At 39.9% G+C, this 27390-nt stretch overlaps 1 protein-coding gene across 2 annotated transcripts in view; it reads right to left on the minus strand.

Moving 5' to 3' along the window:
- TBX15 (T-box transcription factor 15) overlaps positions 1-27105 on the minus strand; it is a 75814-nt gene extending 48709 nt beyond the window's left edge. Inside the window, exon 1 of one of the 2 annotated variants that reach the window (XM_070938401.1) lies at positions 26683-27105. In XM_070938401.1, coding sequence (XP_070794502.1) covers positions 26683-26884 — 202 coding nt within the window. In that variant the 5' untranslated portion in view covers positions 26885-27105. Of the gene's footprint in view, positions 1-24946; positions 25026-26682 lie in introns of those variants that run through there. The other variant, XM_070938402.1, reaches the window with a different exon arrangement.
- Between the last annotated feature and the right edge of the window lie 285 nt (positions 27106-27390).

The raw sequence follows: 27390 nt of genomic DNA on the forward strand, positions 1-27390 counted from the left end.
ACTCATTCAGTACAATCCCCAGGCATCTGGAGTAGCACTTGAACTTCATCAGCATTGACAAAATCACTATTAATCAAAGACGTGCAAAGGATAGCCTTACTTGGAATATCTTACATCCTGCAGTAATATCTTTAAAACCATCAAACTATAACATCTGCATGTTCCAAGCCTTTGAGAAGGACTCCATAGGTGGATAAAAATGTCAAATCCAGTCAAAACATCTGGCTAACTGTGCAACCAACCGTAATAATTGAATAGATAACTATTGGTTAAAAGTAAGCCTCTCTTAAATCAGCTCCTGTTTACAAAATTAATATTCATAACTAGTTGTTCCCTGACAATAGACAAATATCCACACTCTTCAAGAAAGGAAGGAAGGAAGGAAGGAAGGAAGGAAGGAAGGAAGGAAGGAAGGAAGGAAGGAAGGAAGAAGAATTAAGAAGAAATGATAGCTGTATGGGAAAAGAGAAGTGGAGAAACAAGATTAGATGGAGATGAAGGAAGCAGACAGGAAATGAGGGGGAGCGAGTTTTGTTTAGGCATTACAAAAGTGTGCTGGTTAGGGAATTCTGGGATTTGAAGTCCACACGTCATAGTTGTCAAGTTTGAAAAATACTGCTTTATAACAACCAGTGTCTGCATCTACTTGTAGCTCTTGTTGGTACCTTTATTTTCAGCAGCTCTTTCTATTCTAATTGACTCAATATAGACTATAAAATGGATTTCAAGTCACAAGTTGTTATTCGTGAGGAAAACTGGTCTTCCTATAATAGAAATGGGTGCTCTTCTCCCTCTGTTTACTAGGAAAATTTGCAAATTAAATAGCTATCTCATACATATAGTCCTCAACTTATGCCCATTCATTTAGCAACCATTTGAAGTTAAAACGCTGCTGAAAAAGTGACTTATGACTGATGTTTGCAGTTAACGACCATTGCAGCATCCCTGCAGTCACAATCAAAATTCAGGTGCTTGGCAACCAGGGTGTATTTACGACAGTTGCTGTGTCCTGGAATCATGGGAACACCATATGTGACCTTCCCTGTTGGCTTCTGACCCGTAAAGTCAATGGGAAAAACCAGATGTGCTTAACAACCACATGAGTCATTTAATGACCATAGTGATTCACTTAATGACTATGGCAAAAAGGTCAGAAAATCAAGTGTGACTCACTTAACAACCACCTTGCTTAGTGACAGAGGCTCCAGTCCTAATTGTGGTCATAAGTTGAGGACTACCTGTATTATTTTATAAACTCCCTGAGAGTTTATTAAAAATAAAGAAATATACTGTCTATGTTCATGACTGAGCTACCATATTTCTCAGGTAAACATACGAATATGTTTCATGCTGTGGGAAATGTCTGGCATTCCTCCAAAATGTTTAAAAACTCATTATTTCTCGAATGCTTCAAAAAATAATGCATTAAAAATGCCATTGCACAGTCCTCAGTGAAACAATTTCACTGAAACAGATGTAGTCTCTGTAAAGTAGGCACTAGCATTATGTTTACTCTTTATACTTTTTATCTCTAAAAAACATGTCCCTAGGGCAGTATCAAGAGGCTGATCATACTTCTGGACAATTGCTGTCATATTTTTTTGTAATATTTAATCTGCTTTATTCTTGTTTATTAATACTCTTGATTCCAAATGTACTCCCTCCCTAGAACAGTCTTCAGAGCTCAGTTTTCTACATGTTTGTCACTCATTCTTTCTTCGTATTTTCTGCCACAAAAAATGCAGGTACAAGCCAGCTGAAAGACACATCTGCTCAGTTCCCCTGGCCTGCACCACTTCATTTTTTTCTCTGTGAGATTTCAATGGAACTGAAAATATCTCATAGGAGAGATTTTGCAGCATGCTGTCAGCAATTTACAGCTGCCAAAACTATATCAATCAAATCCCACTGGAGACTTTTCTTTCTTCCAATCAAGAGTGGTTAAGAAGAAAAGGTGGGGGCTCATACACACACACACACAGAGAGAGAGAGAGAGAGAGAGATACTCTAGCTTTCTTCAACTGAAATGGCTCCATTAGATGATATTCATAAAAAATCAGTAACATGTTATAGATAAGTTTATTAGAAAATATGCAGCACACATTATAAAAATAATTTAGGATGCTCAGTTAAAAGAGGTATTCCATACAGAATTTTCCATCTGTCTACACAGTATGATCTATATAGATGATCTGATTGCATACAATATGCACACAGAAGTGCAATAAAAGGTGGCTGCCAAATGTGGATTTAAATTAACCGTAATATTTTTGCTTATTTTCAGTGATATAATGTGTGTTTATGTGTCTGTGAACATATGAAGATTATTCAAAGAATTGACTTTGCTATGCAGGCAAACTATTTAATCTCTGGTGGTATGTGGGTAAGTAAATAAAGATGGATGGTTCTTTATAGAAAGCAGCTAATTGCAAAATCCACTTATCCTCTGCCCCAGCAATTAAAGTATTTTTAAAAGTTTCTGAACTCTACTATCAATTGGCCAACTCTCTTCTCAGATTGATCCTCCATCAGGTCATGATTAAATATTCAACGTAATTTCCATTTAAAACAACAACAATTACTTGACAAGTACAGGAAGCACTCTAAAGAAAACCTACTAATGTCAAGATAACATGCAAACTCACCCAAACATGTACTGAATAAATTACACAGACCTACTGTTCAAAATGAAGCTTCACCTGAGTCTAATAAAGCCCCTGAAGTTTTGGGATGACTGGGGAGCTATAACCACAACAAGATCTTTTTCTTTACCCTCACAATGGTTGGAGGCTGCTTCAAACTTTGCAAAATCCAGCCCTACCAGTCTCTTTCAATCTTCATATAAAGTGATCCGTATGCTACTTTGATTCCCCACCTACATCCTGAGATGCTAATAAGAGAAATCTTGTTCAAGTCATTGGCAGTTCCTAAGGCCTTGGAGGTACATACAGTATGGCCAGAACAGAAAGTGATGGTAATGGTGATGAAGTGGCTTGTTATTTTTGTTTTCTTTTGATTTTTATTATTTCCTTCCCATTGGCTGCTATAAATCAGAGCTAACAAAGGCTGATGAACTGCTGGGCATAATAGGAGTGGTGGGATTCTGTGCCAAATTTGTGGAGTAATTAGGTTGATAATTTCTCTGAACTTCTGAGATGAAGGAGAAATTTTCCCATGATTTTTCATCAGTGGGACAGTCTTTTAAAAACGGCAATAAAACCATTCTGGAAAAAGCCCTATAGGAGAAGTTCCACCATGATGTCTCTTCCTTGGGACTTGATTGAAAAATGGAAAGTGAGGGAAAATACAAAATACTGGAGATGTTTATTCAATGGAAAAGATATTCTTACATATATCTCTGCCATTCCATAATTAAATAAGTGCTATAATGTTCTGTATTGCCTACAAGAATTTCTTCAAAATTTTCTTCTTTGGAAGAATTTCTAAGGCATATTCTCTTTCATCGGAATGAATTCATAGCTGCTAGGAAAAACAAACAGAAGAATTTGTCTGGCTAGATTATTGATAGATTTTGTTTGTGTTATGTTATGTTTGGATCAGTTTGGGAGTATGTTGGGTGAATGGAAGGGTTTGGGATCCTGAGGATCCAAAGTTTCCTTAACTGGTTTTCACTGTGCCCATTTACTACTATTACAGTGATTACGTTTCCCATGCTGCAACAAAATGAATTTTGATAACAAACCTTTTCCAATTCCATGTACATCCATCACTGCAGAAAAGACTTTGTACATTTAATTCATACATCCCATATATTATACTTATATATGTATGTACACACACATTCTCAAGCACTAGTGTAGCTCCATATGTAAACATTTTTGATTTAGTAGCTTTATAAGCTCTTCTTTAACACCAGTAGAGTGGTTTGCATATCCAGGTACCTCTTCTTCCAAAGCCAAAAAGACATTCCAAGCTGCACATTTGATCCTTCATTACAGAGGTGGGTTTCAGCAGGTTCTGACCAGTTCTGGAGAACCGGTAGCAGAAATTTTGAGTCGTTCGGAGAACCATTAGTAAAAGTTCTGACTGCCCCCACCCCCATCTTTTCTCTGCCTCCCAAGTCCCAGCTGATTGGGAGGAAATGGGGATTTTGCAGTAACCTTCCCCTGGATTGTGGTGGGAATGGAGATTTTACTTCCCCTGCCATGCCCACCAAGCCATGCCACGCCCACCAAGCCATGTCCACGGAACCGGTAGTAAAAAAATTTGAAACCCAGCACTGCTTCATTAGGTCAAAATCTCCATTCATCTTTTTTGAACTAGAGAAACTATGTTTTGTCTAAATTACATTTCTGCTTGTTTACCTAAATCTATTCTAAGATTGTCTCCAAATATTGGTTACTAATTCGCTGGGATTAGTAAATGAAAACAAAAAGTAGAAATAACACTCAAGAAGAGCCTCTGAATAATTTCCTCAAAGGTTTCTTGTAGATGGTCTTGTAGATTGGTCTTCACAGACCAATGAATAAAATACAGAATATATTACAGAATAAAATACAGAATATCACATTACTTGTGAGGCTGTACCACAAGGAAAAGCTAGAGCCACCTTGCTTCTAAACTGAACCCAAACATATTGCAGATAAGCAGTCCAAAAGATATGATAGAACCATATATCCTGGTATCGCTATCTACCAAGATGGAATAAACCCATGAATATCCAGAGAAGTGTAGGAGAGTTCACAGTGGAAATGGAAAATATTTATATGCAGAATGTCCCAGAATTTAGATTCAACATCTTTGTGTTTTGAAAGGGTACAACAACATAGCAGGAGAGAATCACTGTCACTTTAACTAGATCATGGGTGGACAGTTTGGGGCCTTGACCTTTCTTGCAATCCTCTATAAGAAAGAAGCATCCACTCTCTTTTCCCCACTGCCATCTATTCTGCCACAGAAAGCTCCACTCTCTTTTCCCACTGCCAACCAACAGCACAATCATTTTGTCAGGCAGGAAACAGATCGCTGCTTTCCTGCTGCCATTAAAGAAAGGAAACCAGACAATCTGGTCCCCACCCGCTGCTTGATTACCTGATCAACTGAATGTGGGGACCAGATCAAACATCCGGTTTCCAAGAATGATCCACATATGGGAAGCACTCAAGCTGGGCAGGAGAAAGACAAGAACTTTCTCTTTTGTTTTGTTCTTAGCACCTGGTTGTCGGAGGAATTTGTCCTTGAACTTTCATTTGTATTTCTGAGTAGGTAGCTAATCAAGGCAGCTTCATATGTTTAAGTGTGGGAAATCTGAACCTCTAAGACGATGAGGAAAAACATCTAAGGAACCTATCAAGCTTTCTAAATGGCCAAAAGATAATGTGACAAACAGGGAAAATTTTCCTTTAACATAATGCTATTTTTCATAGCCATGAGACCTCCTGTTTTAATTCAGAGACATTTGACTGTTTGGAGAGCTTCTGCATCCTTTTTAGATGGATTTTGCTGTTCTTGCCTATTCTGCCCTCTCTCCTCCTCCTCCTCCTCCTCCTCCTCGCCCAGATGGATAGACCAGGGAAAACACAGCAGGGTATTCTTCTGATTTTGCATTTGGCTGGTTCGCATCTTGCAGTGTTTATAGGCTTGACGTGACTTTTCCAGCAAAAAATTGACGTGGGCAAGTTCCCCACATTTCTCCCACCCCACCCCTCTTCTCTTTCATCCAAACCATACACCAGACGTTTCTGCTTTCAATATCCTAGTGCATTTTTGCAATGGACTTGCAGGGGGTGGAAAAATCAATACATAGGGAAGTCACACCAACCCACTAGGAGACGCAAAACTTCCCTATTAAATTACAGCATCAGGCTCTGGTGATCAGATACGATTTCCTCTTTGAAGACCTTTTTAGTTCTGAAGATTGCAAACAAGTTTGTGCTACTCTTAACATGCAATTTTTCCAGCTATTAGCAATTTTAAAAACTTGAGGCCCCCAGCTTCTATCCCTTTTTGAAAAGCATTCCCATTCATACTGGGCAAAGTTGGGGAAGCAGAGTTCATGGAACACATGACACATAACACAAGCAGCAGATCTACTATTTCTGCAACAGAGATTTGTCTACTGCTAGGCAGGGTGCCCTTCTATGCCCTGACCAGAGAGAGAACAATGGAAGCCCAACACCAGTGTAAAAAAGAAGAGAAAAGCATGTGATCTCCAAAAATTACAATTCAAAAGCAGTTCCGTAGGGCCATCCAAGTCTTCAGTACCCATTCTATTTTTTGATCCAACCAAATCACCCAGACCCACATTTTAGATTTAGATTTAGATTTCCAAGTGTCTGTTGAAACAATATTGTGCAAAGCATTTAAATTCTTGAAAGTTGCACAATAGCACTACAAGGGAGCCTCAAGTATTTATTGCCAGTTCTGGGCAAATGTCAATTTTGCCAGATCTATAAACAATAAGTGTTTTAAACTGCCAACTTCCTGCCTCTATATTTGTGTACACAAACACACATAAACATACATATTCACACAGAGAGATAAATGTACAACTGGCAAATTTTCTCAATTTAAGGAAAGAAAGCTTATTATTTGCTTACTTTCTGATTAATTGGAAGCTGGAGCTGGAAGCATTTCCCCACATATTGCAAATAACCTGGAGCTCAGCAAGGTGATCCCAATTTATTTTCTGCCACCTTTCATTTAGAGCCTACCTTTCAAAATTAAGGATTGAAGAATTATCATTGAGAAGCCAGTTCAAACCACTGGGAATGCTGAATATCCCTCAAAATGGAAAAGATCTGACTGACCTAATCAGGGTCATTTGGTGGTTACTAAGTCACAACAGCTCTGTGCTATTCCCAGCAACAGAGGCAGCATGGCTCTGAATACCTGCCACTGGGGAACAGTAGCGGAAGACAGCTATCGCCCTGGTGTCCTGCCTGAGAGCTTCCTGGATGCATTCGGTTGGCCACAATGGGAAACAGATGCTGGACGAGGTAAAGCATTGGTCTTATTCAGCAGGATTCTTCTTATATTCATAATTCAATTCATTCAGTAGGAATGATTTTATACAAAAATATTTTATTGTGAAACATTTTAATAATTGTTCTTTAAATCAAGTAATACAATGGTTTCTTCACATATTAGATCAGTGCAGGGAAACAATTATTCTTTTGAGGTTTTAGAGTAGATTAATATTGTTGATGTTTCTATGTGTCTCAGTAAGGAAAGCTTTCTATCTATCTAATCTTTCACCAGCTATTAATATAAGGCTGAACATAGTCACATTTTAACTGGGTAGGCCTTGGAATGAAAATAATCACATGTTTAATACAAATAGAAATGCCCAGTGTTCACTGCTGAGTATAATTTGAATAAAGTCCTGCTTCACTCAAGTATTTGTAAAATGAGAGCCTCAAAGTAAATCAGGTAATAATATTTAAAAGATTCTCAGTGTAATTATGCCTTTAATATATACCCTGAAAAAGAAAAAAATTAGCCCGTAATCCTTATTCTTTGAAGGGATAAAGGGGAAAATAAATGTTTAGAATGCAGTCCTTGCCCAATTGGATATTTTAGAACTTCTAAATGAATACTTTCAGCATTGCTTTGAGATTGGAATTCTGAGGCCTGACCCAATGGGCCCAGTGGAATATAACTTTAGAGGAAAGTGAATGACTAATAAGGACCTTCACATATATTGCAGTAACAAAATTATGTTCATTATTGATGTATATTCAGTAAAATCAATTAGTATTATAAATCTTTGGCATAATTACTTATTACATATATTTTTGGAATGTCTTGTCAGCGAGAAATGCAGAAAACAAGAAATGCAAACATTAGGTGCTTCGGCCATGAAATCCGAGTTAAGAGGCTGTCAATCGTAGGACAGACTGAAAACTCAATGGCAGTAACTAGTGGAATTACAGGCAGAAGAATTAATTTTGTCTTGTCCACCTTCCCAGAAGAGAAGCACAGAAGACGCTGGTAGCATCATTTTAAATGGCTAGTCAGTGCAAAATCATGATGGTATTTTTTTTCCTATCATCTCAGTCATTATCCATTTATTGATTCTATACAATTTCCAAATTTATCTAAGACAATTGTTCCACAAGTCAACATCTCACTCAGTCAGCAATGTGACTGAGATTAGTTATCAAACTTGTAAAGACCAAATTCCCTGAGCATTCTCCTATGTAAGGGTTGCAGAAATCAGTGATTACTATAGATGGTTACTACATAATGTTGATTTAATGTTTGACGTAGAGAACTAAGATCTTTCCTTGAAAAACAGATTAAAGCATTTTTTTTGTTTGAAGGAAATGTGGGTACAAAAGGAAGGAATTTTTTTAAAAAATACCTTGGAGATATTCCTATTACCAGGAGGGAAAGTGTACTACTTTGAGTTGCAAAAGAGCCCAGGTGGTGCAGTGGTTAGAGTGCAGTACTGCAGGCTACTTCAGCTGACTGCTAGCTGCAGTTCAGCAGATTGAATCTCACCAGGCTCAAGGCTGACTCAGCCTCCATTCTTCCGAGGTGGGTAAAATGAGAGCCCAGGTTGTTGGCGGCAATATGCTGACTCTGTAAACAGTTTAGAGAGGGCTGTAAAAGCACTGTGAAGCTTTACTTAGACTATAAGTCTAAGTAAAAAAACAAACAAACATCTGAGACCTTTTAAAAGACGAAGGAAGATACACATTTAGGATATGTATTTAGTAGATCAAAGATCACCTCTTCAGAGGCAAGCAATCTCAATGAGCAGGCATAGATATATTATGAATATGTATTAGAGAAGGAAACAAACAATAATGTATACACACACACACATACTATGTAAGATAATGCTATTGATCTGTAACAAAATATTATTGATGTGAATACAACCTGCATTAATCTATATAACACTACAGTGTTTATTTGTTTGCCTGTTTGTACCCTCAAAAGTTAGCCCAAACATTGCATTATACCAAAATTTGAATCAAGCTTGAATCTAACTTAAAGAACGCATAAAGATTCCAAAACCCATTACCCTTTGTGAAATTGAAACTACCTTGATTTGCAAAGTCATGACCATTTTAGAATGCCTGCACTCATGTGAGTGCGATTTCCAACGCTCCATGCCAGCTTCCCACAAGCAAAGTCAATGGGGAAACCAGGAGGAAGTTAGAAGTTTCTCCTGCTGCCTCTGGGTTTTTTTGTTTTTTGTTTTTTTGTTTTTTTGTTTTTGTTTTTGCCCTACTGTGGTCTGTTTAGATAAGTAAATTTTGCATTATTATTGAAGTTCATTTGCCACTAGAATTATTTCTCTATTTATGATTATGGTACCATCCAGCATTGGATTTTTTTAAAATGGTCAACCGAAAATTTAATATTAATTCTGGTCACATCAGACTGCACTTTTTTCTCAAAGGATGACCCAATGGGTCACAAGGTTGTCAAATAGACTAATAACAATCTTCATGTTTTGTATCATAATTTTAAAGGTTGGAGAGATATCATTTGCACTTCTAAAAAGTTGTTCACAAAGCTTGCAGATTGTAATCCCTGGAAAAACTAAAGTGGTGAACACAGGAGCCATTGAACCAAAAATATAAAAAAAATTTTGCCACAAAACAATTTTTCCTTGAAAATACAGCCCTTAATTAAATTCAACAGATTAGTCCATCCTATCTGAGTGTTGGCATTTTAAAATTCAGGGGCTTTTTAGCCAGCCTGAAAGAGGAGGTGCAAGAGCCATTGTCCAAAATATGCAAGGAAATATAGTGTAATAATATATTCTACTACCACAAAATCAAAACATTTTGACTTGTTATTTATTAAGAAAAAAGAAGCAATACAAGGGTAATTCATAATATGCAATACATAGTGGATAAACTTCAAAGTCGCAAGCTAGGAGACAGCACAGCAGGGAAAGGAAAAGAGAAAAAAAATCTATTAAACACCAACTTCCATGTGAAAGAGGAAACTGTGATTTCATTCAGACCAACAGTAAACATATGTGTGCACACATATACATGCACTTGCATGCGTGTGTGCACGTGCACATACACTTATAAACACATTACATCTATTGGAGCCAATCTGAATGAATGAATACCTTCTCCCACCAAAATAAAATTTCTTGTCTAACTCTGGTTGCCTGGTCTTATGCAATATGACAGTGATCTAATACCCATAAAAGGAAAGATAACCAAAATGTAACCCAAATGTTTGGTGTTTGATGTATTAGTTAGATTACATTACTTTGATGTATTACATGGTTGTGTGCTCTTCATGGCAGAATTTAAAACATAATTTAAGCATTTTCCTCAATCCTTTGGGTATATTAACTCAATGCATACTAATTCTGTAATAAACAAAAAACTGTATAAGCTAGAAACCAGATCTTTTAATAGAGGAAAACATGGTTCATCTAACACCATTTCTGGAACACAAAAAGGGCACAGGAAAAATTGTTGTAGATGGAACAAAATATCCTACCCCTTTAGTTACAGTTCCAAATTCCTGCTGCAGCCCCCTAAGCAAAAGAGACATTGATGCCTGAGTAAACAATGCTCCCTGTTGATATAAAAATACCTCCATATTTGACCACTTTCCAACTTTGACCACCTTCCTAAGTTGACCTCTCTATATCGACCACCTCTGTAAGTTATATCTTGACCAACTGGACCTTGACACAGTGTAGGGCGTGTCAAATTTTTCAACTTTCAATCTCCAAATATTAGGGGTGCTTAAAAGTTATGACATGCCTTGGGGATTGTAAACATATTTTGGTTATTTTAATATAATTTAGAAGTGCTTGGTAAGTAACTACATAAATATGATAACTTTTCAACATTTTGTTTGTTTCATTAATTTACTTTCTATAACTTGATCAGTTGAGTCCAGTCTGCACCAAAGACAAGAAAAGTGAAATGCAGAATTGGTAGCAATGAATTTATTTCATCAAATATCAAAGAATATCAAAGAATACAATATTTTTGACTTCAGCAGAAAAGATGATAACGAGTGTGGAGTCTTTTTCAAGGCGATGCCTGAAAGGAGCCTCGTTATGAGGGGTGTTAAATGTAAGGGTGGAAAACTTTCTAAAGAACATTTCACAGTTCTGCTGGGCACTAGCTTAACTGGAGGGAAGCTAAAACTTTTGGTGATTGGTAAATCAGCAAAGCCACACTCATTCAAGAACCTGCAGCTCAAAGACCTTCCCGTCACCTGGAAATCTAACAAATCTGCATGGATGACTGGTGCCCTATTTGAGGAGTGGATAAGAGGTACTGACCGAAAAATGAAGAAGAAGAAATGGTCCATTCTCCTTGTAGTGGAGAATTGTCCTAGCCATCCCCAAGTGAATCATCTTACAAACATGAAAAAGAAATGTTTGCCTCCAAACACTATACCAAAAGTTCAACATCTTGACCAAGGCATAACTAAAACACTCAAAATGCAATACTGAGCCCAGTTTCTGCAGTGAGTTATTGCTAAAATATAAACCTAGGGTCCATCTGCGGAAATAAAACCCTAACCCTAACCCTGACTAGAAGCAATTTTCCAATCAGTATTGACTGAGGTACAACCCAGCGGAAAAGTGCTGGAAGCAACTGATGAAGCAGAAGAATTAAGTGAAGAGAACACAGAAATTGCAGATTGTCATCAGCCATTGAAAAATGCCCAGGTATGCTAAGTGGTATAGCCAGTATTCTGAGTGCTTTCTCACACTTACCTTCATAAAAAGAATAAGAAACAGACTAAAATTGACTCTCTCTTTTTTCAGAAAGAATGATCGAATGATGAGAAAGCAATACATACATAAATGTATTGATTTTGTATTATATAGTAGTGTATGAATGATTTCCCTGTGCTTCCACTCTGTTTTTGTATGACATTCTCTAATAAAAGCTGTACAATAAAATGAGGCTATGTACATATAAGCACAGTTGTTCCATATGTTGACCATCTCCGTATGTTGACCACTTTCACTCAGTCCCTTGGGTGGTCAACTTTCAGAGGTTTTACTGTATAATAAAATAATAATTGATTGCTGTTTAACAGTACCTTAAGTCTGCTGCCTGAGGCAGTCTGTCATATGCCTAAGAGGAAGACTAGCTGTGTTGCAGCCCAATGAGCAACACAGGTGAAGCAGAAATGCCAGAACATTGTTAGAAGCCATTTTAGGAGAGATGTCACCTACAAAATCACCGAGTAAAACCTTCACTATGCAAAGTCTTCTCAGAATACTTAAAAGGGTGCCAGACAGTACGGTACACACACATACACACACCAACAAATTTTGTACTACCCTTTCAACATGGATAAGTTTAGCTAATATTTTCCTCCACTACTGTACAGCTTCTCCCAGATTTCACTACTTGCACACGTTAGTGGACTAGTATGTCTGAATTAGTTCACATTATTAAATGTTTCTGCACTTTTAATATATTTGTGAACACATAGGGTCTCAGGAAAAGCCGTGCTAAAAATTCTATCCCTGTCATCCAGTTCAGATCCAATCTTACCCCAATCACAATCATCACTAGGAATAAATAGCAACTTTAGGGAAATCATTTCAGTAAGAAAAATTATGGAGTACACTGTGATTGACTTTCTCCCTATGCCAAAAGTCTGGTCCCCAGAAACTCATCCTATGAGGCTCTTTTTAAAATATGGAAATTTATTCAGGAACTTCACTCAGACTACCCCTCCCTCTAATGATGTCAGGCCTAAAAAAACATACTAGACTAAGAACCAAACACTGTGCAGACCTAAAGCTACTTTCCTTAGAACAGCTATAGAAACAGAATCTTGCAAGTAAATGTGCTATTTCTCCTCCCTCTTTTATTCTCATGATAATTGCAGGAAGATGTTCCTTCTGTCCTTCGAGGCTTTATTCAAACATTGGCAGATACTTGTCCAACTGCAAAGGAAAAAGCAGCTATGAGCGAACATAGCTGCAAGTGCAAATCTCCCACCCCACCCCTCTGACTGTTTTGCCTGGAAGAATCGGTCAAAAATTCCAGGATTCTCAATTGATAGTGATTTTTAAATGAACCAATGAGAGAATTTATTACTGCAGATTGTAGTCTTGACTTCCCATATAAATTATGTTCTAGCTGCAGATATCCTTTTTAAAAATATTCCCAGCCTCCATACTCTTGAGGGGCAGGGGAGGTGCATAGCTTAGCTTTTTCTGGATGAACTCCCTCATAAAGTAATGGAAGCCTTTTAGTAGTCATAACAGCACTGTTTGGCCGTTTTCCTGGCCATTTCTCATAATGCAGAAATGGTCTTAGCAGTTCAAAGACATTAAATAGCTAGTTCACCCAATTCAGAGAAAATTGCAAAGCATCATTGAGTAAAAAAATATCTATTATTCAATTTGCAGTGCTTTACCCTTTTTGTCCTTTGGTCATTGCCAACAAAAATAGCCATTTTTAAAAAGAACATTTTGTTTTAACTTGTAGAAAGCAGCTAAAACCTAGCTTGTTGCATTTTTAAACACTTCAGTCATGATTATATTAATTAATATGATTGTGCATATATATGTGCTTATGTGGAACATTTCAAGCCCTATGAATTTATACCCTCTGAATATAAAACTGCCTAATTTCTTTCTTCCCAATCTTTTCAGCATATGCACAAGGGGAAGAAAAATTATTATCCTAATAACTAATGCCCAAATCAAATATGAAAACTTAACAAATCACTGAAATGACACAATCCACTGATATATAAGACTTTTCTTAACTGTACAAAAGTAACCCATGTGCTAGAATCATTATGGACAGGGAAAGGTTGTCCTTCCAAGATTAAAACAAGGATTAAATGCATGAAAAGGTCTGATGTCTCATCTTGTAACTTTACATCTTTCTTTTACTACCATGTTTCCCTGAAAATAAGACCCTGTCTTATATTTTTTTGAACCCTGAAATAAGCATTTGGCCTTATTGCCATGCGCTCAAAAGCCCGATTGGGCTTATTATCAGAGGATGTCTTATTTTGGGGGAAACAGGGTAGTTCAATTTTAGTAGGGAAGTCGTGTAAATTGCCTGGTCATAGTGTTGTCTAGGAGGGGGTGAGAAAACAGAACAGGAAAAACAAGAAATATTTTTATTAATTATTATGTCATCATCCTATATAAGTAGTGCATAATCTGAACTGTTACCCCTCCAACTACTTTGAAAGTGAATTGTAAATATAAATGTGCCAAAAGGGGAAATGATTATTTCCCACGTCCTTTGTCATATTAGCTATATCTGTTTAATACAATTTTATATAATTGCAATACAATTTTATATAATTGCAATATAGAAATCAGCTTAATTTTTGGCCCAGCCTTCTTTGATTTTTGGCCTAGCCTGTAATACTTACTTTTGGAATATAAACTTAGCACACCATCTTCAAATCAAAGAATAGTTTTCTGCATAAACATGTTGAATAAAAACTATAATTTTATGGTCCAATATATCTAAAGTGGGACGAGCCAGGTCTAAAATGCCAACAATCTATTCAATCCAACCTAATTTCATTCCATTCAATCTTTATCTTAAAAGTTAAATTCGGCATTGCATTGCTACTGAGTATACTTGCTATTGAGTATACCTTAGTATTCATTAGAGAATCAAAGAAATTCCCGCTGAGATATTTTGAGATTATTATTATTATTTGTATTTCTGAAGATTTCCTTGAGTCTCTTCTTCTTGGCTTGATGCCTCTAGAAGTCTGGCCTTTAATTTCCCTCATTCACATTTTACTGAGAATTCTACAAGGTTGGTTCAACCTATTTAAACAGTATTAATTTAATGAAACTAACCTTAACATATGCTGACACCTCCTTGTTCTTCAAGGCCACTTTGTGGCTCCCATCTTTTCAACGTTCACCAATATTTACTATTAGAAGGTGTGATATTTTATGCATCATCCAAGTATTTATTACTGTATCTTGCTACAGTGGTAAAATTTGTCTACATTCTCACAAGTATATTTAAAGTGATTGCAGAGAGGTACACCTGCTAGGAAGTTATTCTTGTAACTCTATTATTTATCCAAATATTTTAAATGTTTTTAACATTTAACATTAATTAAATATTAAATTAATAAAAGGATGCAAGAAATGTAGAATCCAAAAACTGAACAGATGATGGAACCAAAATTCACTGAAGGGAACCCAATATTGATTTTGTACATTTAAGGCACATAATATGGATACCAACTGCAGTTATAATCAGATTTTGCCTCTTTTATCTCTGCTGCAGATTGTCCTTGAACTGTAGTCTTAGGAAATCTATATCATAAATTTTACAACACTGTTTTTTTTTTAAAGGGACACCACAGATTCCTCCAAATGAAGAAGTCCATGCAGGATTATTTGCATTACGTATTAGGCATTGATTAGCATAGACTTCTTAACCTGTAGCCTTAACAGGCCCTGGAGAGATGAAAGAATAAATGGGCTAGTTGAGCTTCTGCAGACTTAAAACACAAATTTCATCTCTTTTCTTCTTCTAAGGTCCTTTTTAAAGAAAAATAAATCTATGAAATTCAGCCACATTCTCCTTAGTTAACTTCACACCATCCCTGATAATGGCCTCTGTGGCCCTCACCAGGCCAAACAAAGCAAACAAAGGAAGCCAAAACAAAGCTCATGCCCCATTTTATAGGGAACTACACTACATCTCATATTGCTTTGTGTTCCTGTGTTTTCATCTTATGGACAAATTCATTCTTACGGAAGGAGATGAATTCCAAAATAATGGCAATGAGGGACAATTCATTTTACTCTTTAATAATTGTTCAGGATCAATTTTTCATTTCATTTAATACCATATACTTGTCTCAAATATCAACAACAAAAAGAAGGGTAAATTAAATTGCAGGCTTAACTTGCTTAACATGAATTCCCTTATCTGGTAGTCTTATCTGGAGAGCAATCTAGAAGTGTAGATGAAATCCTTTCCCAACTCTTAAGTGGGCTTTTTCAAACAGTAAAATATAAATATTCACCAAGAAATTCCATTTTTATTTTGACAACTGTATTTCTGATTTAGTTTATTTAAAAAAAAAAAGTCTTAAAAGGAAACATTAACTAAGAGCAAAATAGTTGCAAATGTGCTACTTCTGCATTACAGATGTATCAAAAGTAAAACTCCCATTTCTGGCTCCAGATGGAGCCTTCCATTTTCTTAAGCTATGGCAAACCCCCCCCCCCCCAAAGTCTTGCTGACATTAGTAGAACTTCACTGGTGTGGTTAAATGCAGTATTAGCAGAAGAGCAAAGGATGACAGAGCGAGAAAAATATGCTTGAAGTTACTTAAAAGTCTGCATCTATATTTAATGCAGAATGCTGTCAAAGCCTTTTTAATTATGCCTGCACTGGAAACTTAAATGGATTCAAAAAGATGCATTAAAGACAAGCTGTGATCGTTAATTTTCACTGCAGGCTGCCTCATACCCCCAAGTTCCAGTTGAAGACCTAAACAAATCAAGTAATATAAAAATGTAATCTTGAACCAGTTTTTGGATGGAGGCATTATTAAATATGCAAAGCCCTAAACAAAACCATCCCAAATGGTTAAGTTGTCTGGAGTGTATCTTTACTCATTGAAGCCCTCCCTGGAGTTTAATAAAGTTAGGTAACGAGCCTTCTGTTTATGGTTGGGTGAGGCTACCTTGCTAAGCTATGAAGTATTTTCTGAAGCTTAAAGGCTACCCTTCCTTTTCTCCCTTTTCTCCCATTTGAAAGGGGGAGGGCGGGGAAACTTTCTCTGAAGAGAACTACCAGTGAAGACTGAGTGATGCTGCTGGGAGGAGGCTGAGTTAAGCTGATGTAATATGAAAACTCACACCCAAATGTGAAAAGAGAATCATGGTAGACCATTTGGATCTCATGTTCTGAATCTTGCTTACAATGAGATCTCTTTGGAATAGCCTAAAATCCCAGTCCAGACAGTGTGTTGAATCCTGCTTCTTTCTCCTGCTACATATGTAAGACAATCATATTATATGGAAATGGGTGATTATTTAAAGTAATCTCTTTAAATGAAGACATTAGTCAACACATACCAAGCTCTTTTTCTGCACCTCTTACAGCCTTGAGTGCATTTGCAGGAAGCTATTAATTTTACCCACCCCAAAACGCAACTCTGCTATATTTTTATGGCAGTGTAAAAAGGTTGGCCTATTATAGAATGACATCATGGAAATGCTCATGTGGAGGAATAGGCTGGAAGAATGCTGGGTATGTGTGGCATATTTTAAATATTTTGTAGAAAAAAATTAACTCAATAAACAATGGTAGATCTCAACACCTTTTTTCATGGGTGTTTTTGCTGTTTGTGGGGGCCAATTCCCACCCCTCCTCCAAGAGAGACCATTTTAAAAAGGCACTTTTTATTCACAATCTCATTTGATTCACATCCAATGCAGCCTTATTCTGTTGCAAGTGTACAGTATCTCCATTTCTTCTTTCTGCAGGAAAAATGTGGAAGACATTTCTAGTCATAGGAATTTTTCTTTAAAATGAGATACAGATTCCTAAAGACAAATCTGCTCCCAAACAGAGCTAAATACCATCTTTTCTAAAGAATGGGTGACCAAATCCAGAGTTTATACCTAGTGGCTTGAGTGTTTCACATTAGGACCTTTCCAGTATAAGTTACCAATGGGTTTCTGGGAAAATTAAAATTGGAAAAAAAAAATTGTGCCATTAGGCTGTTTTTAAGGCATGGACAAAGGCCAGGGCACACTTATAATTTATGCATACTAATATTTAGAATGTGAACTAAGTAAATTCAGATATATTTCAGAGTATTCTAGCGGAAAATAAAATTGACTATAACTGAGGTATATTTTAAATGCTATGAACACTATTCATATATTATAAGTTGAATTCTGACATATTTATACTTAGAAACCGAATGATATCAAACGAATTTAAGTGAATTATATTAAATAACATATTTTTCAATAGTGCTCTTTTCTATCCCTTTCTTTTGTTTTCCTTTGATAATCTCAGCTGATCTTTTTCTCTTTCAGGGGAGAGAGCATTTTGAAATTATACATATATTCATATCCACTTGATAAAAAGCATCCACAAAAGAGACCTAAAACAAGGTGGATCAATGACATCAGCAAGTATTGAGGGCCCAATTGGCACAAGAAAGCTCAGGACCGTATTGTTTGGAAACATGTGGAAGAGGCCTTCATCCTACAGTGGATGGACAATGACTAAAACGATGATGATGGAGAGAGAGGGGGGGATGGTGGAAAATGGGTTAGTTAATTAGTTAGTGAAACTAATTTCACAATTTCACACTATTAGCTTGAGTGAGGCTAGACTTTTAATTTTCTAAAGAAAATAAAAGCTTTTTAAAGTATTTAGAATAAGATACTATTTTGATAGAACAGAACCTCATGATCATAAATGTTCATCTCAGATAATGATGAGCTGTACTGCTCCTCTAATATGTGCAATCATTGAGTTATTCCTCTTTTATTAAATATTCTACTTCATCAAGGGCTCTATAAATAGTTCCTTGAATCCAAAGAGTGTATTGGGTTAATTAATCCTTCTCTTTATGTTTTAAATTCTTATTCTCAGGTTTCTTTCCTAAGGAGGCATACAGGGCATTCCTTCTCCAATTTTTCTCAGAACTGCAGCCCTCTGAGGTTGGTTGAGCTGTAAGATAGGGACTAGCTCAAAGGGGGGAAGGTAGATTTGAAGTTGAGTTTCCTTAGTTCTCAGCCAACTTCTTAACCTGTAGCCTTTCAATATTAAGTAAACATTTTAAAAGTTTATGTATTGGTGATCTACACAATCTACACACCAAGATTTATTTGCTATCCATTTCAAAAATATTTTCTCCTGAACATGAATTGGCCCGAGAAGACTATTTTTACCGTTATTGTTGGTGGGTAAAAATTCAAAAGGCCTCAAGTTTGTTCTTGGAAATTTCCACGTTAGGCTGCAAAAACCATGTCTCTAGTCTGACACTTTGGAGAGCTAACGCTGTCAGCAAGCAGATGAACTGGTCTGATTTGATCCAGGTCAGCTTTCTGTCCAATGATTTCCATCCATGGAAGTGTCTCTGCCAACACAGCATGACTTCCCTCTGCAGCCCATGACGTAGCCCATGAAATATTGCCTAGAGAGGTGGACAACCTCCAAAGAAGACCAAGGGGGTCTGGGAGGCTGCAGGGAGGAGAGCAGATGTTCACTTATACTACGTAGGATGTGGTCTGCAATTTCCTATACTGATGGTTAACTCTTGTTTGTTAGAACTACCTCAAAATGTTGCAGCAAGTAATTGAGGAAAACATATAATAAAGTGATCTTCTGTGAGCAAGACACACTGGTATAGTATACTCAGGGCCGGATTTTCCTATAGGCTAACTAGGCTTCAGCCTAGGGCCTCAAGATCAAGAGGGGCTCAAGATCAAGAGGGGCCTACATTCAAATTGTTAGCAAAATTAAAATTACACTTTCACTATAGGTGAAAGGGCCTCATAAGTGGAATAGCCTAGGGCCTCTTTTCATCTAAATCCGGCCCTGAGTATACTAATACCAGTGGTATACTTACACATTCTTCAGGTGTTGTGTTTGTGAGAAGGAAAGTTATTCATACTTGTCACACCCTGATAGTTTGCCCTTCTGTGTCATGCTCTTTTTGGATCTATGGGCTACATCCAAAGTCAAAGAAGCACTCTTCCACTTGCATCACACAACTTCTTATTCTCCTCCACCATCTCCAAAAGTTCTGCATCTTTTGCAAAGTTTCTTTCAACCCTCAAAGCAAATTGGGAAGAATGTGGGCATGGATTTTCTGAAATGCTGCCAATAAAACAAGTTGTGTTGAATGCAACTGATAAAAGTCACTGCATTTCAAACACCTTTTCAAAGAACATAATATTCTTATATGCCCACAATATTCGTGGGCATAAAATTAAAATGCAAAATGAATTAAACTTGAGAAAGGGCGAAACATAAGAAATAAGCCGAAGAGCAATTTATATGAATTAAGGAAAGCAAGGATGTTGCCTTATTTCCTAAAATGTGAGGGTGTGCTGGGGACTTGATAGTGTTAGAAGACATTAGGACTATTTTTGTTGTTTCAAGACCACATATCCAAAGAATGGTACTGTGTGAAAATAAATGACAAATTGAATTTTTAAAATGACTGAATAATATGCACAACAACAACAAAAAGCACTTTGGGTGCAACCCCAAAGCGCCTGTTGGATACCATTGGCATTGTTAAAATCCCCATCAGATAACATCTACCTATCCCAAGTCCTTGGGAAAGACTCAATAGATCGATAAAAATGCCAAATCTAGTCTGACTTGCAACCAACCATAATAACAATACTCTGTTCAAATAAGCTTCTGAAAAAATAAAGCAAATGTTAAGCTATTTTAAACTTTTTCAGTTTTGCATTTCAACCAATGCCACATATTCTTTGAGGATCAATGTTATCAAATTAATGTGCGCTAGGCAGCTAACGCACACTGCCCAAGTAAAACCTAATTTAGAAAGTGAGGTTCCAGGGCTCTTGGGGCAATTGACAATTTTGAAAGCATGATTTCTGCAATAAGAATACAACCAGAGAAAGGTTATCAAGCCCTCATTGCAAAGCAGTAATCAGAGGGGATGCGCCAATTAAACGCCGTCCTCCTTGATCTGCAGCTAATGAACGACTTGGTTGATCTGCTGAACCACCGGAGAATGGCCCCAGGTTCCTCCTCTAGCAGCCTGGTGGGCAGGGAGTCCAGGTCCAGGTCCACTGAGCGCAGAAGTGTCTTGCCAGCAGGCTCCCTTTGGAATGCTTCCTTGTTCCCCTTCCCCATGGGAGCAATAAACAAACAGAAAAATAGGCTCTGAGTGCTTTTCGGCAACTGCCCGGGCCACCTGCTACTCCCCAAGCAGCCTCTAGCCCGGGATCATGGGGAAGAGTCAGAGGCCAGGCTGAATGGTCATCAGCTTTATAAATATCCCTTCCACAGCTGCTGAAGCGGAGGTGTCAGGCTGACAAGCAAGAGAGAGAAATGCGGGCACATCTTGTAATATTATGGAGACTGCTTAGATCGCTGTCTAGGATTACACACATGCATGCACACTATATTTTACAACTTTCCTCTCGGGGCTGTGAAGGCTTTTCAGATGTTTGAGGACAATTTGTCATAGACAGCCATTATGCATTCATCAGGGGTTAACAAAACTGGCTGTTTATAAAGATCAAACCGCAGGCCACAAAAAGAAAAAAGAAAAGGAAAAAAAAAGGACGGCACGGTCTAACTACTGAGCCAGCTCACCGTTCCAATTATTTAATGGTTAAAATTGCCCCCCTCCTGACCAGTAATGGAACAACCAAGCTCAGCTAAAAAGCATTCTGTCCTCACAGCAGTTATTGCATTTGGCTGGGGAGGGGAAAGTGGCTGACCACTCCACCCATTCCCAAGAACCTACAGAGAAAAAAAGATTCTTCTCCTTCAACAAATCATAAAAGGCAAAGTTCTGGAGCTTGGTTGAGCCCAAGCAGTTTGCAAAGTTTGCAAGCCATCTTCCAAAGAGCCCTATTGTGGCTCTGCCTGAAATGCTAACTCCACTGGAAGAACAGATTTTGCCTGTGAGATTTTGTTTCTGTTTTTTCTTATTGTCTCAACAGAAACATCAACTATTCTATGGGTGGAGGGGAAATCCTGAAATAAATACGACTAGAAGGGCATCCTAAAAAAAAAAAGACAAAGATCCAATCCACAATAACTGTGTAAAAAGTGAGGTCATCAGTATTAAGCAGGATAATAGAATAAAGTTAGTTCAATTTTGGTTAAAAAAAAATACATTAAAATGTTATCTTTCCATTTTCCATATGTGGAGACATCCCAAAATATCACTATCCATCAAGATGCACAGATCTCCTTAGCAATTTGACAGTCTTTTCCTATTAATAATTTCTTTGTATTAAAGTTCCAGATAAAACCTAGAATATTGTTATCAGAAAATAAGAAATTTGCTTAGATCGCTTTTGAGTGGGATAAAAAAAATGGAAACTATTTGTTAGAGTATGCTCCTTAGTATTATTAATTGAAAATATATTGGATTCTATTCGTTATCTATACTGAATCTGTTTCCTGTCAAATTAGGATATATTAAATGGTGTGATGAACGTTTTGCTGCCTTAATTGCAGAGGAAGTGTAATTAAGAAAATATTTTTTTTAAAAAAACATACTCAAATGCAGCTGCAATCTAACAAAAATATAGAGATATTTTTGCTGCTGTTTCTGAAAGAGTGTGATACATTTCCCAAACTATCTGTATGCATGTATTTATAACCCTCTGTGTGTGTGTGGTGTGTGTGTGTGTGTGTGTGTGTGTGTGTGTGTGTGTGTACACAGGCATACATGCATACATGCTGATAGATTAGGAAATTTATCACAGTCCCTCAGAAACCTCAGCAAAAAGATCTCTATATTTTTGTTACCAGTAGATTGCAGCTGCATTTGCGTATGTTCTTTTCCTTTAATTCTTTTCTTAATTACACTTCCTCCGCAATTAAGGCAGCAAAACGCGTTCATCACGCTGTTTAATTAATAAATACAATTCTAATGTGAAGTAAATCGAGATAAGGTAAAGCAAGGAGGAGCGAATAAAGAAGGCCTCTGTATTGCTCCACAGTCGAATCTTTCTTCCATTCGGCTGCGGCGCTCTAAGAACTAAATCCAAAGAGCTCTTTATGCCGGGTTGAATCTGTTTCAGTGGAGGGGAAAGCGGAGGGGAAAAGAGGGAGCCCCGCCGAGGGACCCTTTCCAGAGGAATCGGTCCTTCTTTCTTCTCTACGGGTGTCTGTTGGAAGAACGGCTCGCAAAGATTCATGGCTTGAGACCGGGCCCAGATACACTGGAGTCTCGGGGTGCAGACTTCTCAGCTAAACTTGGGGGCTCATGGAAAGCAAGGGCTGGGGGGGCACACTTAATGGAATCCTGCAATGAGTCTCAGCACCTTAGAAAAGATCAAAGGGCGCCCTCCCCCGATTTAAAGGATCTGGCTGTGCGGCTAAGAGTAATGAAGGCAGGCTTTGCAGCACTCCAGCGATGGCTGGGAGATGTGTTGAAACGCGATAAATCAGGAGAGCGGAGGTGTCGGATGTCCCCCACCCCCAGAACAGGGAGCCCTTTTCTTGCGAGGAGACCTCTACGAGAGCGCTGCTCTTCAAGTTTTTCCTACTCGAGTCCGTAGCATCGCAGCCTATGCTCGTAGTCTGAACGGAAGGAAATGGCCCGATTTTTTTAAAAATCAAAATTTCAGTACGCGTCTACTGAAGACTGGGAAACGGCTCTCGTAAACCCTAGGAATTCAGTTGCGCATTGGGAGGGATGCGATTCACGGCTACTCTAAAAGGGGCAGCGGTGACGTTTCTTCCCTTGCATTTAGAAAATGTATTTAGAAATGTTATGGGCTATGGCCGCCAATCTTACATAAGTAACTCTCTAGACGACCAACAGTAGTCAATAATAATAATAATAATAATAATAATAATAATAATAATAATAATAATAATAATAATAATAATAAGTCTACAAAAAACCACCTTACTCGGAACAGCTTACATCCTCCGACGATACCTTAACAGTTCCTAGGTCCTTGGTTAGGACTCGAGCTGCTGAGCTATTAACCAGCCTCAAAGGCTGTGAATCTCACTAAAGATTAAATAATAATAATAATAATAAGTCTAAACATCCGGCCGTCTATGCGATCAACCATAATAATAATGATCTCTGTAAACAAAACAAATGTTGATAAGACAACTGCCAGCTCTGCGCGTCGAAATGTTCCCGCCTGAAGCAAAAATCACGGCCTTTTGTTCGGCGCTCGAGGCCGGCCAGCGTTTCTGACTAGAGCGAGCCCTCCTGGGCAGGAGCAGGCAAGCTGAAGGCTCCTCGCTTTTGGAAGAGCTTCCGGCGCTTCCATTCCACTTAACGCAGCCGCCGGTCAGTCAACGTCTCCGGGGAGATGCAGAGCATCAGAACCCGGGAAAAGCTGTCTTTTGTCCAGCCAGCCTGATTCCAAAAGTGCGATGGATCTGAAAAGAAACCAGAAGAACCAACCAAGGGATCTTCGGGGAAAGAGGGTTTGTAGCCCCCCAAGTCGAAAATCCCTGCCAGGATGTCCTTCTAGGGTGGAGAACAGTACTGAGTTATGGAGGGCCAACTCATCACCCTGGCGGGTTCTGCTTCAAATAATTGATTCAGTTGGAATCCGACTACGGAGTTAGAAATCCTCTTATATGCGAAGAGTTTGGACATGTAGATCGCGATGAAAAGGCCTGGAGGTGCAGGGAAATCCATAGAGTAGGCAACTATTAGAGACCGTCAGGCAATAGGAATGAGGGTCTAATATAGAATAACAGTCCCTGGCTGGAACACAAGAGAAATCGGTTGCATCAAGACGAAAGGAAAGGAAAGGAAAGGAAAGTAAAGGAAAGGAAAGGAAAGGAAAGGAAAGGAAAGGAAAGGAAAGGAAAGGAAAGGAAAGGAAAGGAAAGGAACAAAGTTCAACTTCCTACCTTTATATGGGTTCGGTAAATTTCTATTCAATCTCTGAACATTCATAGAATCCCAGATCATTCATGAATATTCAGTGACATTCTATTTATTCTATACTATTCTAAGGTAATAATTGACACAAGAAAAATCTAGATTACTTTTTTTTCCCCTCTAGGGAAGGCGGGCTTTTCCACCTCAGATTGAAACGAGACTCAAGGACCCCGACGGCTAACTCTAGTAGACCTTCTAGCGCAGAGCAAAGGACTTTCGTCCCGTCGACCAGGGAAAGAGTCGCTGATTGGGCTTCTGCGCAAGCCAAGAAGAACCTGTTTTCTTTTGGAGGAGAAACGGAGAATTCTGGAAACTCCGGACGGTCTCGGAAAATACCTCGCCCCAAAGGCCACTCTCTGGAGACTCGGACGCCTGGCCCTCGGGCCTCGCTCACCTGCCAGATGCTGCAGAGTCAGGAAGGAAGGCCGTACTGAGGACTAGAACCTTGCTATTGCCCGGATTAGTCCTCGTTATTCCCGTAGAGGAAGCAAGACCAACCTGCCCGTCACCATCCTCTGGAGGCCTTCAAAGAACTCAATCTCTGGAGTAATAAATCATAAACAAGCGCAAGCGCGCCCACACACACACACACACACACTCGCCAGGCCTGGCTGCTAGGCTTTAGAACCCAACCCACTCAACTAGTAGAAGTTTTGGACACGGGGCCATCAGGGATTGCTTTAAAGGAAGAACGGCGAGGCAGACAGACTGCAGCGGCGGAATCAATTGCTCAAGAGCAGCGCACTGTCAGGAGTGATAGGAGAGGCCAGACTGCGCGCTCCCTCCGAAGCCCAAAGGCGAACAAGCCGACGGAATGGCTCTCAGGTCGAACTTCTGAGGCGCCTTCGCTTATTAGACCCCCCCCCCCTCCCCAGCATGAAGCTGGAGAAGAGCGTGCAAATTGCCTGCCCAGGCCTTTGGCTCTAATTTAATTTCTAAGAAGCATTTTTTAGAATGTGTGTATTTGTATGTGTGTGTCTTAAACCTGTCCTCATGAAAATTAGAGATGGTGAAAACCACAGGTTAACCTGCTTAAAACTGAAAGTGAAACACGTAAGCAGATGCTTAGCCAACAAACTTTTCAAAGCGGACGGTTCTTCTATCCTTTGAACGCCTTTTATAGAAAGAACGGCTTGCACTCCCAATTCAGTGAATCCTAAGAAACCTGCTTCCGGGAGGGATCTGTGCATTTTCATTTCGATAAGAATCTCGAGATCGCCAATAAAAGTTAGTTGGTGAGGGGGAGAAAAGGGAGAGTTCGGCCTTGGCAAAGTCCCGCGACCCATTGCCCCCACGGGCCTTGCCCGTTGCCAGCTTTGAGGTGTTCGATCCTGCTGGACGCCGCTTTGGCGACCCAACGATGGCCCCGAAAATGGCCCCGAGGTTTGACTGCCACTCTTGGGCGCCTCCTCAGCTCTTGCAATTCAGCGAACCCTGGCAGACTTGGACAACTGCTGGGCACCGCCGTGTCCCCGGCTGAACCTTACAAAAGCTGTAAACGCCCGCCTTGTGGGGCGCTCTCCCCAGAGATAATGTCCTGGCCTAGGACATTTCTCTGTGCCTCTTCTTTCCCCTTCCTGCCTTCCCAGGCACACAGTACTGGGGGAAGTGGCCGGCGGCCTTCCCCGAGGTGGGCCCCTTTTAATTCCAGGTGAGGTTTGCCTTGGTGCTGGGCTATTCATAGCTAGGAGCAGAGCTATTCCTGTCCAGCGGGCGAGCAGGGGCTGCTGTTGGACGCGCCCGGAAGGAGCAAGCAAAGGGAAAGGCGCCTCTTTAGAAAACCTTTCTGCGAGGGGGCCAAGCAGTCTTCGCACAAGCCCCCCACAACCCGCTCAATCGATCTGACCTCCATTCATGTGAAAGTGCCCCGTAACTGGCGGGGAGGGGTGGGGAGGGAGGGACTTGGAGGTCTGGAAAAGGCCGCTGCTGCCTGGACCACTTTCGCGGCTGAGGCTCCACTTCAATAGCTAGTCCTCCCCCCCCCCCCCCCCCGGCTCGCCCCAGCTGTCAGTGGAAGGGTAACCTCCCGGGTAGCTGACCTTTAGCTCTCCCAGATCCAGTATCTAGGGCAACTAGGGCCCTAAGGGCCGGCCACTCGCCGCCTCCCGTCCCGCCTTGCGCCACGCTCACCGGGGTTCAGGTCCAGGCACTGGGCAGGGTCGTCGGCGTCTGGCAGCTGCCCGTCGGGGCTGAGGCTCTCCATGGACAAATCCAGGCCTTTGCCGTCCCAGTCGCGGAGCTTCCTCTTCTTGTGTGAGCCGATCAGGGCCTCCACCGAGAAGGCGTGCGCTCGCGAGCTGAGGGCCACAGCCGAGCGCCTCCTTTCGCTCATCTTAGCCGCCCGGCGGGGGTGCCGAAGCCAGACGGCCGCCGCGCCACCGGCCGCCGAGCTGGCAGAGGACGGGTCGGGGCTGGCGGGCCGGACCGAGACCCAAGCAGAGCGGAGAGGCCGTTCCGACGTGAGAATCCGGCGGCCGCCTGGGCGCTACATGGGTCCCGAGTTGTTGGCTGGCCGAAAGGCACCGCTCAGAGTCAGGCTCTCGGGCTGCGCTTCATCTCTCCCCCCTCCCTCCCTCCCTCCCTCCCTCCGATTCTTCCCTCTCTCCCTCTGATTGATCCAAACTCCTGGGGAAGTTTCCCCTCTTTCCTCCCTCGCCTGGTCCCGGCTGCGAGCGCCCGTCAAGAGTCGCTGCCCAATGGGAAGGTGGCGAATCCGGAGACCGCGGTCGCCGGAGCCAATGAGGAAGGGGCGGGCCAAGCGCCCGGGCTTCCCGGCCGCCCGCGGCCTTAACTCTTGCAGAGCGGGGAGCCGGGCGCCCCCTCCCCTCTAAAAAAAGC

Source organism: Pituophis catenifer, unplaced genomic scaffold, assembly GCF_029215685.1.
Source record: "Pituophis catenifer annectens isolate HBS135680 unplaced genomic scaffold, rPitCat1.0.hap2 SCAF_2, whole genome shotgun sequence".
Lineage (NCBI taxonomy): Eukaryota > Metazoa > Chordata > Lepidosauria > Squamata > Colubridae > Pituophis > Pituophis catenifer.